The 12,484-nt window shown below is 40.2% G+C and overlaps 1 protein-coding gene across 2 annotated transcripts in view; it reads right to left on the bottom strand.

Annotated features, from left to right (window-relative positions):
* The window catches only part of TTC21B (tetratricopeptide repeat domain 21B), a 70,520-nt gene that overhangs the window by 40,382 nt on the left and 17,654 nt on the right, over window positions 1-12,484 (bottom strand). For both annotated transcript variants that reach the window (XM_025210957.1, XM_025210958.1), the window contains 5 exons: window positions 9,129-9,258; window positions 8,431-8,588; window positions 6,604-6,828; window positions 5,655-5,893; window positions 522-594 (listed from right to left, as the gene is read on the bottom strand). In XM_025210957.1, coding sequence (XP_025066742.1) covers window positions 522-594; window positions 5,655-5,893; window positions 6,604-6,828; window positions 8,431-8,588; window positions 9,129-9,258 — 825 coding nt within the window. The remainder of the gene's footprint in view (window positions 1-521; window positions 595-5,654; window positions 5,894-6,603; window positions 6,829-8,430; window positions 8,589-9,128; window positions 9,259-12,484) is intronic.

Genomic DNA, 12,484 nt, shown 5'->3' with positions numbered 1-12,484 from the left:
CCCCCTCCCATGGTCCCCTCTCCGCTCCTCCAGCCCCCCCAACCCCTTACTCACCGGCACCAGAGCCCTGGTGCTGAAACATGTGGCCTGGCTGGCCGCATATTTCAGCACCAGGGCAAGGGGCCAACTACAGAGATGCTTTGGCAGCCAGAGCGTCTCCATGGAGGACCCAGCCTCTGGTTGCCTCAGGGCACAGTCCTGGACCGTGCCTTGCGCCTCTTTTTTCAGCTTCGATTTTTTGAGACCCCTGGATATCTAATTTTCTCCCCCCACAGCGAGTTTGCAGCACGGGTAACATTTTTCCATTCCTGAATGTGCCTGTTGCCCTGCCTCAAAGGGGGTTGAGGCAGGGAAAGAGGCATGTGTGCGCTCATGTGGACGTGCCCTATGGGGTTTTTTTAGTGTATTTTGCTTCCCAAACCCCTACTGATAGAACTAGAATGGTAAATAGCATAAAATCTGCTAATTTGACATTCAAGTACTCAGCTACTCTGTTCATCTCTCAAGATGCAGACACTTACCTCTTGAATATGCATGTATGCATCACCAAGAAGAAGAAAAGTATGAGAACTTGGCAACTGTTCTACCAGATCTCTGAAAAAGAGGACAATCTTGTTAATTATAAAGTTGCTAACATCAGTATTTCAAAGCATAGTTAATAAATATAGTAAGACTGCTTTAATCTTTGCAGATCAAAACTTTTTTGAACAACAGCTATCTTGGATCAAATGGCTTACACCAATTCAACATCCTAAAAGCCCATGTGGTAAGAATGAGAGCGAGAGAAATGAGATCTTGTGTTACAATTTACAGCTTTGAGGCTTGTTTTTGTCTGCATTTTACTGAAACCAGAAAGAAGCAATTCACCCACCACCCTCCAATGTATTGTCTAGAATCCTACACTAAATTAAATTTCTAATAAAACATAAATGACTGCCCAAACTCAACTAAAGCCCTAAGCCTCAAACCATTTTTTGTACATTTTTCCTCAGGGGAGCTTGCACAAAAACAATTCCATATATTTACAAAATTAATTTCAGTACTAAATAAAAAGGAAACCAAGTAGGTTCTTTGCCATTTATCAACATAGTTATCAGCCCCACTTCTCATCCACAATACAGTTCTTCTGGACTACCTTCATCCTACTGAATCAAATTTTCCAATATAGATAAATCAATTAAAAACAGTAGTTTCATAGTTGGTAGGGTCAGAAGGGACCTGAGCAGATCAAGTCTGACCCCCTGCCATGGGCAAGAAAGAATGCTGGGGTCAAACGACCCTGGCTAGGTCATTGTTTAGCCTCCATTGGAAGACCCCCAGGGTAAGAGTGAGCACCACTTCCCTTGGAAGTTGGTTCCAGCTCCTAGCTGCCCTGACTGTGAATTAGTGCCTCCTGATGTCTAGCCTGAACCTACTCTCAGTCAGCTTATGGCCGTTATTCCTTGTAACTCCCGGTAGTGCTCGGGGGAACAGGGACTCTCCCATAGTCTGCTGGTCCCCCTTGGCCAGTTTGTAGATGGCCACCAGATCCCCTCTCAGCCTTCTCTTGTGGAGGCTGAACAGGTTCAGGTCCTGTAGCCTTTCCTCATAGGCCATGCCTTGCTGCCCCCTGATCATGCAAGTGGCCCTCCTCTGGACCCTCTTGATGCTGTCCACATCCCTCCTGAAGTGCGGCACCCAGAACTGGATGCAGTACTCCAACTGTGACCTGGCCAGCGTCGCATAGAGAGGGAAAATCACCTCCTTGGACCTGCTTGTGATGCATGACAAGGTGCAGTTAGCCTTCCTGACCGCGTCCCCACATTGGCGGCCCATGTTCATTTTGGAATCAATAATGACACCAAGATCGTTTTCTGCCTCTGAGCTGATGAGAACAGAGTTCCCCAGCCTGTAGGTATGCTGCTGATTCTTCCTCCCCAGGTGCAGTGCCCTGCACTTGTCAGTATTGAAACCCATCCTGTTCTCATCCGCCCACCCCTGTAACCTGTCCAGATCTAGTTGCAGCCTGTCCCTCTCCTCTAGCATGCCCACCTCTCCCCACATCTTAGTGTCATCTGCAAATTTGAACAAGATGCTTTTCACCCCCTTGTCCAAGTTGCTAATGAAGATGTTGAGCAGTGTGGGCCCAAGGACCAAGCCCTGGGGAACCCCACTGCCCATGTCCCTTCAGGTTGAAAATGACCCATCCACCACCACTCTCTAGGTGTGGCCCTCCAGCCAATTTGCGACCCATCTGACTGTGTAGGCATCAACACCACAGTCGCCTCTTTTTAATGAGAATGGGGTGAGAGACAATGTCAAAGACCTTCCTAAAGTCCAGAAAGACAACTCCTGTATCCAAGGATTTTGTGACGTGGTCGTAGAAGGCCACCAGGTTGGTCTGACAGGGCCTGCCTCTAATGAACCCATGTTGGTTGACCCTAAACATAATCTCCCCTGCTGGTCCCTCGCAGATGTGCTCCTGGATAATTTTCTCAAAGAGCTTCCCCAGGACCAAGGTAAGACTAATGGGCCTATAGTATAATTAGAACATATGGGAAACTACAATTCCTAGCTTACTGAGTTTTGCCTCCTCCCCACTTCAGAATGTTTTTCTAGACATTTCTATCCTTCCTGTAAGCATTTTTGTCCCCCAATATCTAGAAAGGAAGAGAGCTAACTTTTTATCTTTGAGCCTATAAAGCAACTCTTGTTTCCTTCCTAGATTTCCCTTTGCTTTGGTGATCCCTGTCCCTCTTCCACCCCTTCTCTCTTTCAATCACCAGTGCTACTCTGTTGCAACATGGCTACAGTCAGTGTGTAGCTCAAGTCCATGTCACTGTGAAATTAAATTTCAAGTTCAGTTATAAGTCCTATAACAGTGGTGGCCCATGGGGCTCCTCAGAAGTGTGGAAATTTGGTGGCAGGATGAATGACAGCAGCTTTAATTTCTAGACCTGTGGGGAACCCTGTGAGCTGTATGATGTGCCTCAGTGGGCCATAACTTGGTAACCCCTTTTCTACATAAGACATTTTCCTTACAACAAACTTAAAAATAGAATAAAAACAAAAGTTTTGATCCTTTTATTCATTTTGCATTCTGTTCTTACACAGACACTTTTTAGAAGTGTAATAATAGACTCTTCCCATGGTACTTAAACCCGTGAGTAAGTTAAGGCAGAGCAAGTATACTACTTTACTCTTTATAGCCATAATACTGTAGAAGTTGATGTAAAAGGGACCTCCTGATCACTTGAGGTTGTTATAACATCTGTGGCAGTTCTTACAGGAACAGCTCCATTAAATCCTAGCTAAGTTCCAGTTTGGGTATTTAGTTATATTCTGCCTACCTAAGTTCACTCTCAAGTTTCAACTGGCTATGGTATGCTTCTTTTCTTCCTTTCCCAAATAGCTTTGTGATGTAGCTGGGCAGTTCAATCTGCTACCATCCATTCCCATTGTGGGATATGAGATTTCTGCACATTCAGGACAGTTTATAAACTACTCTGAGAACCTTCATGATAAAACACAACATATTAATATAAGAAATATATTTGATGAAGGACAGACAAGCTTACACACAATTAAAAAATGTAATTTGGAAATGTACTTAGCCTATGCATTTAAAAAAAATAAAGTACTAGATCCTGGTGTAAATTTATATACCAGAACAACTTACTACATAAAACCTAAAAGTTCAAAACAACAGGATTTATAAAGCTTCAATTCTATTGGAAACTAGTATTTGTCAAAATATAACTTAGTTATCGTAGCATTTCTTTATGGTGACAATGCAGTAGCCACAGACAATAATAATTAATAATAATAATATAAAATAATTTGTTAACCACATCCTCAAAAGCATTGGTCTTGCTTGAATGTTTGTTTACACAGTGAGAGGGTAAAATTTTAAAGAATGATTATGTATTTGATATATATCTATACCTATATCTATATTTTTTTTTTAGTGTAGGTTTTTGTGCAGTATGTCCCATAACATCATCTAGGATCTCAACTTTACATTTAACGACTTGCTCAAGTCCTTCCAAGTCGTCACGGACTCCAACAAGCAACATGTCAAATACCAGAGAGTGATTCTGAAGCTCAAACATGGCTCAGAGGACCACATTAATAGTAATATTGTGTAGTCTTTTAACTTATTGTATAAATCCTTAAGAGACTAGCCAGTTTCCAGGTGGCTCTCTCTGCATAGCTAAGCTTCTTGGCTGCTTTGAGATCAGGTAAGCAAGTGAACTAACAGAAAGGAAGATCAGTCAGTAGCATGCAGGTAAGCTGGACTGCAAGTCATCAGGAGTCATGACTCAAGCCATAAATCATTTGTTATTCAGCAAACACTTTGAGTCATTTCCCTTTTCCTCAATCCAAAAAATAAATAAATAAAAAAATCAAGGTTGGACAGCTAAGAGCAGCAGGAAGCTGATGGGGATAGATTTCTACATGAGAAAAAAACAAGTTCACAAAGGAAGGCAGGCAAGAAAGTGAGATTTTCTATTTCATGTGGGACAGGTTCTTTTAGCAAATCACCCTAAGACTTAGCAAAGGGAAGGAAAGTTTATTCTTAAAACAGGAGAAAACACTATTTGAAAAGGGGCAGTCCTAAGGTGCTCACAATTAGTATATGTTACCTATAGCACCACAGTTCTTTTTGTCAATTTGTATGCCCATCCTCAAAATCCTAGAGTTTATATTGTGAGAATGGCATCGTGTGAAACTAAAACCCAAGACGCATAAACCAACTATCTATTCAAGCATGGTATAGGTCACTGTGGTGCAACAGGATAGTAACTGCTAGATGTCACATAAGAATGAAAGTTAAACTGCTGACTTGGTAGACTCATAACAAATCACTTAAAATATGTATGTGCTTATTTTCCTAAATATCTTGGATATTTAGTCAATTACATATAATATACATCAATTAAGAGGATTGTAAAATGAAAAAAATCTCTACTTTTATCAAACTATCCATGCTGAACATTAGTAAAAGTTACTATAAGAAAAAAATGCAGGAGTTTTGAACCTTTTATCCATCAAGTAAATAAACAAACTATTTAAAAAAATTAAGAACTTGAAATATTCATTAGTATTCAGAACAAGTTTCTAGTTTAAAAATTTAATACTCATATAGGAAGCATTTATTCTGATGTTTACTTCTGTCGTCACAGCACTCGACTGAATGCATCATAAGACCCACAAGCCAGATCAATCACTAGTTCTAGCCTGTGGAGCTAGAAGGCTATGTCTGTGTCTGAGTCCGCATGTGTGCCGGAGACAGGCAGTGAAAAGCTACATCAAGGCCAGGCAACTTCCAGCTGTGCCTTTGCTGCCATTGGTTCTTCTTGCCCTCCCAAGGCTGTGGGATGAGGGCAGCTGCAGGGGGGTGGGGGGAGGAACAGCAAGAAGTGGCAGCAGCGTGGACATAGCTTCCAGCTGCCAAGTCCCAGGACAGTTCTCTACTCCTTGGAAGTTGTGCTTGCACCCAAGTTGGATAGTAGGGAAAGCCCCCCACTGCTTATGCACCACTGAAACCACTTATCCTGCACTGAACCAAAGCAGTTGTTCCAGCTTGTAGCTTGTAACAGTTGCCAGCCACTGGTTTAAATGGCTTAAAAAACATATGGAAAAACAATGGAATATAGACCATTAACTTTTACCTATAGCAGCTTGCATATAACTTCTTGTCTTTTCTGTACTGAAGGTAAATGTCTGCCATTTTTTCTTTGGCTTGTACAAAGTAAGGTTGCTCAGGTGTAATATTTCGGAGCATGGTCAAGGCTTGTTCTACATCTCCTTGTGCAAGGGCCAGGTCTGCATTAGCAATCACAACTCTCAGTTCTTCAGGTGTGCCAGAGAATTCATTAATAGCATCTTGCAGTACTTTAGCAGCTTCATGCTGTAAATGGATAAAATAAGTGTTTTTTGTTGATTTTGAAATGGTTACTATAGCCAATGGGAGCTACCTTCCAAATAAATGGCTGACCACTAGAGAAAATGTGTAGCTTACTTTAAGACATCTGACCTGGAAAAACTTAACTGTATTCATGTTTAAGTGAAGTACACAAGTATCAGAAAGATAAACAAATACTTTTGTAATTATAGTCCCATGCATAAGAGTATACCTCCAGTGTTTATTCCTAGGGAATATACCTTAAAAAAATGGAATACCAGAATCCAACTGGTACTGAAAATCCAACAACACTAAGTAGATAATGTGTATTTTCAGTACAGCTATGACAGCAACGTAAGTCTTAGCTTATTGCTTATCAGCTTCAAAGTTAACCCTCGTTAGGATAAAATGAAGGAAGCATTTCAGGCTCTGCAGACTCAAAAAAAAAAAAAAAAAAGAATAAGTTATCAAAATTATCTTCACTAAGAAAAATAGTATATACAAATTCTGAATTCCAAGACTTTGGGGGCTCCCCCTCAGGATTTTAAAGCATGTATTAGTATACATTCAGATCTTTTATGTCCATGCAGCCATGATCCCAAGTTTATATTTCCCCATAATGAACCAAAACGTTTTTGGACTGGGCTAGTTCAGGAGTAGATTTTCTAATGAAATAAGTGAATATAGCAAGCTCTTATTAAACTTGATTGCCATACCTGTTCTCCATTCAAACAATGTGCATCTACCAATTCAAGAAAAACAGACACTCGGTCACATGCATCAATTTCAATTCTTTTTGCTTTTGATTTTGAGGAAGCTGAAGATCTCCTCATTCCAGGTAAACTTCTTGCCATTCGCAAGGTCTTAACAGCTTCTGATATTTCTCCCATCTTCTTCTGTGTCTGTGCTTTAATTAAGTGATATAAAGGGTGTTCCCTCACCTGCAATATAATAAAATTAGTCAATTTGTATATTCTGATTTATTTTTTAAAACAAAATGGTATTTCATTTTCAAAGAAAATATATGATATTTTTTGTTATTTCCTTAAGCTATATCTAGAGAGAAGCAGCAGCAGACATGTCATGCTTGGGTTTAGACCAGGGGTGGTCAATCTGTGGCAGAGGTGTCATGAGTGGCATGTGTAGCCTTTGTGTGTGGCACACAGTAGATTGGGGAAGGGACAGGCAGCAAAGTGGCAGACAGGACAGAGAGCAGAAAGCAGAACAGCAACTAAGTCAGGGAGTACAAGACAAGGAGCAGGAAGTTAAGCAACAGAGCAGGTAAGGAAAAAGAATTGAAGTGGCACTCAGGGAAGATGCGAAGCTAATTTGTGGCATGCCTGACAAAAAAAGGTTGGTCCCCAGTGGTCTATACAATGTAGTCTTTGTGTCATTAAGCAAAGTTAATGTTTAAAAAAAAAAAAAAGAACAAAAATGCATTTTTATTAAAAACCTACATGCCGAACAAAAGCATCTCATGGAATCAAAACTAGGATCCAGGGAAGACAAATCAGGCATTTGACCATTATTTAAAAATAAACCTGCTTGCTTCTGATATTTTCCAAGTTTCTCCCAGCCTGAAGTGTACCTACACTACAGTAGGCGACCATGGTAGTTTCAAAAGAAATGGACACATTCTAGGATAAGTTAATAGGATAGATAATCTGCCAGTTTACTTTATGCACAAGCCCATTTTATCATTTTTTCACCTCATCTCTTATATAGACGGCTTGGATAATAAAAGAAAAGGCTGCTATGAGCATAAATGTACAAAAGTTCCAGGCACAGCATTCACTTTTAAATGGGAATTTAGCATCTAGCTTCCCTACACCAATTCTTGGTGAAACAAGGGAAGTTAAAGAACAATTTCAAAGGACAAACATGTTTTGTTATCATCTGTTTTGCAACCAAGGTTCTTTTCATGATTTAATCCTGCAAAATGCTAAATACACCAGTCCTGATTCAGCAAAGAACTTGAATTTAAGCACGTGAATAATTTAATTGAATTCAGTGAATTAATGTTCTTAGCACCTTGCTTTCCAGAGCCCTGTATCACAAGAGGTGAAATTAGGGAATACCACTGAAGAGCACCCACTGATTTCAAAATTTGCCAGTTTTGCTTCCCAGGGAACAGGAAAAAATATTAATACCCAATTAGCCCACCCTGCATATTATTTCATGCAAGTTTTAACATCTTTGTTTCATGATCACTTAAGGATTACAAATCCTATTTATATAATACACCATAGCATATCAGAATATTAATTCTTTCTAGATCTTTGTAATATAGGAATTAGAAACGGGAAAACAATCCTTCTTATTTCTTTCTTTATATTACAAGAACATTCTGATACCTTATACAAAGAACCTCATCACATCAATTAAACTTGCAATTAAAGTCACTTACCTGACACAAAGATACAGATGCTATACTTAGGAAAAGAGTTTCAGTATTAAAAGCATGCACCTTCCTATTCAAGATACCTTACGAATGTTGCATAGCTGACTAAAAGACTAGAGTGTTTTTATTCAGTCTTACTCACCTCAAAATTGTAGCTCAGACAAAGTTCCAGAGACTGAGAACAGAGTTTAAAATTGTTTTGGGCCAAAAAAACCTGGGCCATAAGTAGGTGAGCTTCAGCATAAGAAGGATTCTGTTCAAGGCAATGCTGTAAGCTGCTGTGAGCTGCTTCAATATCCCCTAATATATTTAAACAAGAACAGCAAAAATAAAAACAAAAAATAATTTACAATCCAAGTATTTTTACAGATAACTATCTTCCATTTTGTCTGCATTTTAAAACTTCAAAGCATACTGCTACTAAATATGAACATTTAACAAGTTACGAATGAGCTCATAAAGTAGATATTAAATATTTATAATTACTGCTGTTAAGAACTCAAATCAAAACCACAATGCAGGGATGAAAAGGCTACATTTTCCCACACCTGTTTTCCTGAACTCTTGAAGAGGGTTCCTCTAGTAGAATTCAATGCTACCTTTCTCTCTTTCCAGAAGTACATTTAACAAACTGGAGTTGCAGTAATAGAAAAAACACGGCCAAGAAAATATGTACTTTTGTATTTTCATAAAAAGATAAAATACAAGAAATTAGCTAATACTCAGATATGACATAAACTATTTTCATTTCATTGCAAAGACTTAATATTGTCTACCTTTTTAACATGTAAGAATTAATTTAAACAAAAACATTTGTATTGTGCTACACATACATATTACCTGATAAATATTTCACCTTTGCAATCAAAAAGACAGCTTGTAAGAGACCTGGCACTGTTTTTACTACAGTTTCAAGAACTGAGGCACACTGCTTGAGAAGTGGTGAAGGAGGCTGTCCTGGACTTGCAGGCTAGAAATAAAAACAGATCAAGTGAGAAATTCATTTTAAGATCTCAGCAAAAAAGAAATAGCAAAAAAGAAAATACAGATTATACTACTCAACCTATGCAGAAATTTCTAGAAACTAAACAGTAAAACACCAAACAAAAAAAAAAACAAACGAACACCTGTCACCTACAATAAATAGTACAATGTATTTTAAATAAAAAGATGACAAATTCTACACTATTTTGGAATAAATTCAGAGTGTTTCATCAGAATCAGTGGGACTAGGTCAGTAAAAAACTGGAGAAAATGAAATCTGAATCATATGGTCATATGTAAACTCAATCCAAGGCATCAGCACCTGATGTTTCCAAACAGTGATAACAAGTTGGGTACATAAAGTTAAAATTGAATAGAAAGTTGAGAGAAGGGTAGATTGCCTGTACTTCCCCCGCCCCCCCAACTCCTCTAGTTCATGGATGACTGTCCATGTGAGTACGGACTCTGCAACATGCTCCAAGGCATGACCACCTGCAGGTTTTACACAATTAAACTAGGAAACTCCACCTAAATTTAAATAGGCCTAGTACCATAATGGAATACACAAGATAAAAATACTAACCTTTATTTGTCAGTTACCTGTACTAAGTCACGGTGTATTGGGTTATCTCACAAATTCCTTAGTTTATGTAAAGGATTTGGATGTTTCAGGGTGTTTAAAAGACTATTTCGAAGGGTTCACATTAAAACCTGTTTCTGTAGGGGTTGGGACAGGGAGACAGTCGTTGAGGATGTGGGTTCTTGGGTTTTAGGGCATTGTTTGGAGAATCCTATCTGGCACTTGTCTGCTTATTGTAAGTTGCTCTGAGCCTTTTGGATACGGCAGAATACACATCTAACAAATTAAACAAAGAGCAGCATTTATTCCCCTGTATAACGTCAGCCTCCGCCACACCCAAGAAAACAGCTTAAGTGTATGCCCATAGGTGTGGGCCTGGAGTGAATTCTTTTAATGGCTGAATGACTTCCTTAGAAATTATGGTGCACAGAAGCAGAAATCCTCTACAAACAAAACATCTACCTGGCTGGCTTATACAAACTGGACTCTTTTTTTCCTTACTAAACTTCATAGACTCTTCCCTTTCCAAGGGAGGATGCAACTCCCTGTAGTTGCCAGCCATTTTCCTTTCCTAGAGATTTTCTTGTAGGAGAAGTAGTCTGGCCACCAGTTTTCATCCATCTTTGATTCTCTTACAGTCAGAGACAGAATTGCTGTTGATGATATTTTTCTGGAAAACAACCCCTACCAGCTAAAGTTTCAGAAAACAATTTAAAATTTTAAAATTTCAGCTCTAAGTATAGTTTGCAGGGTAACAATAATTTCTTGCCTTTTCAATACTCCAACTGTCCACACAGAAAAATGGGATTTTTTTTTAAATAAAAAATTCAATCTTTTCATATAAAAAATGCTGCTTACATGGATTTATTTCTTGTTTGCACCATCGTTCTCATTGTGTAGTCCTGTAAGAGGCTACAACTATCATTATTCTTTTGGACTTTAACTTCATCTTTTCATTCTGCTCTAAACTGTTGTAGGGCAGTTACATTACTATACAATCTGAATGTGGCTGTAAGACATTAACATAATACAAAGCTAATTATTATAGGACTAACCTAAAGTTAACTGTCACAGTATGCTGGAAGCCCCCTGAACTGTATATCAGAGGTAATTAAAATAGTTACTCTTACTCAAAAAAGGAACAGCTTTATGATAGAAAAGAGAATATTGCAAAAAACTCTATTGATAGCATGTAACAGAGGGCCTACTTGGGCCGATCTCTGTGGCCCGCCCACCTGTTCTTGGGCCAACCACCCGCCTTCTCATCTGCCACACCTTGATGTTAATTGATTAATTAATTGATGTCAATTAAGCGGGAGGCTACCCATTTTGGTGCCCCGATGCCAGGGGGCGCTCTCTATGGCTCCTTTCCTCCCCTATACCGTAGCCCAAGCCTCGCAGATGGCATCTTGATGTTCACATCATCACCGGGCCCCACACTGGGCCCCAGAATCCTCCTAACAGGACCCCTCCACGATCCCTCCATTCTGGCTACCAGCCCTGGCCCACCTCCAGGCCAGTCGGGAAAGCAGGCCCTCGGCTCTTGGGCATCCCTTGCAGTGGGCCACTGGCCCTTTTGACTGTCCTGGTCCTGGCCCCAGCATGGACCAGTCGAGGGTACTCTCTTGTTCAGGTCGGGTCTCTAGCCCCTCACTCTCTCCAGGGGTCTGCCCTCTGGGCCCTTCACACAAACACAGGGGTTACCCACCCGGTGGTGGGGGCTAGGGATTAAGGCGCCCCGACCCGCCTTTCACTGGGGTGGTAACTGGCCTGGCATTTCCTGGGGGCTCCCGCGCCACTGGGAGCCCCACCAGGCCACCCACTCCCGGCAGGGTGCAGTTTTAGGTCATGCCCTCGGCCAGGAGCCTCCTGACCATCCCCTACAGCTCCTCCCTTACCTCCAGATGTAGATCTCAACAGCCCTCCAGCAGCCAAACTGCCCTGTTCATATAGACAGCCCTTGACTCCAAAATGGCTGCCCTCATCAGGCACCTGGTGGCTGCCAGCTCCAGGCCCTTAAAGTGGCAGGCACACACAGTGCCCTGCCACATAGCACTTAGTAAAATATTTTAACTTCCAAATGTTAAGATCGCTACCGTATTTTTGATGGTACCTAGAGGGCGCGACTACACGTTCATTAATGCGCTTTTGCTAGTGTACATTAAATGTAGTACCTATAATGTGAGGTACTAAATAAATGCACATTAGGCTACCCTAATGTGCAGTAGCAAAAGCGCAGGCTTTTTTTAAGGTGATGCTTAATGTGCAGAAGCCTAATTTTACTGTATATTAGTGTATTAGCATGGTTTTTAACGTGACGCTCTAATGCACAGTAAAATAGGTTCTTGTGCTTTAAGATGCACATGTAGACACACACGGAAAATCTTAAATATTGCTGTCATCCAGGAACAACAGGATGGCAACCTCAGTCAAAGAAAACTAATTCACAGGCTAGATAAACAGCAAGCAGAAATGTGATTTTACAGTTTTACTAGTACACATAGGACATACATGAGGAAAACTGTCCCATCCAGACAAAATTTGTATGTATGTAGGTGAGATCATTATTTAGTCTTCATTTACATGTGTTATATTCCCCTAGTCAACAGATTATTGATAAAATAATTAGAGA

Source organism: Alligator sinensis, unplaced genomic scaffold, assembly GCF_000455745.1.
Source record: "Alligator sinensis unplaced genomic scaffold, ASM45574v1 scaffold738_1, whole genome shotgun sequence".
NCBI classification, from domain to species: domain Eukaryota; kingdom Metazoa; phylum Chordata; order Crocodylia; family Alligatoridae; genus Alligator; species Alligator sinensis.
Note: the sequence above shows the minus strand (reverse complement) of the source record. Positions and strands in the feature narration are given on the sequence as shown.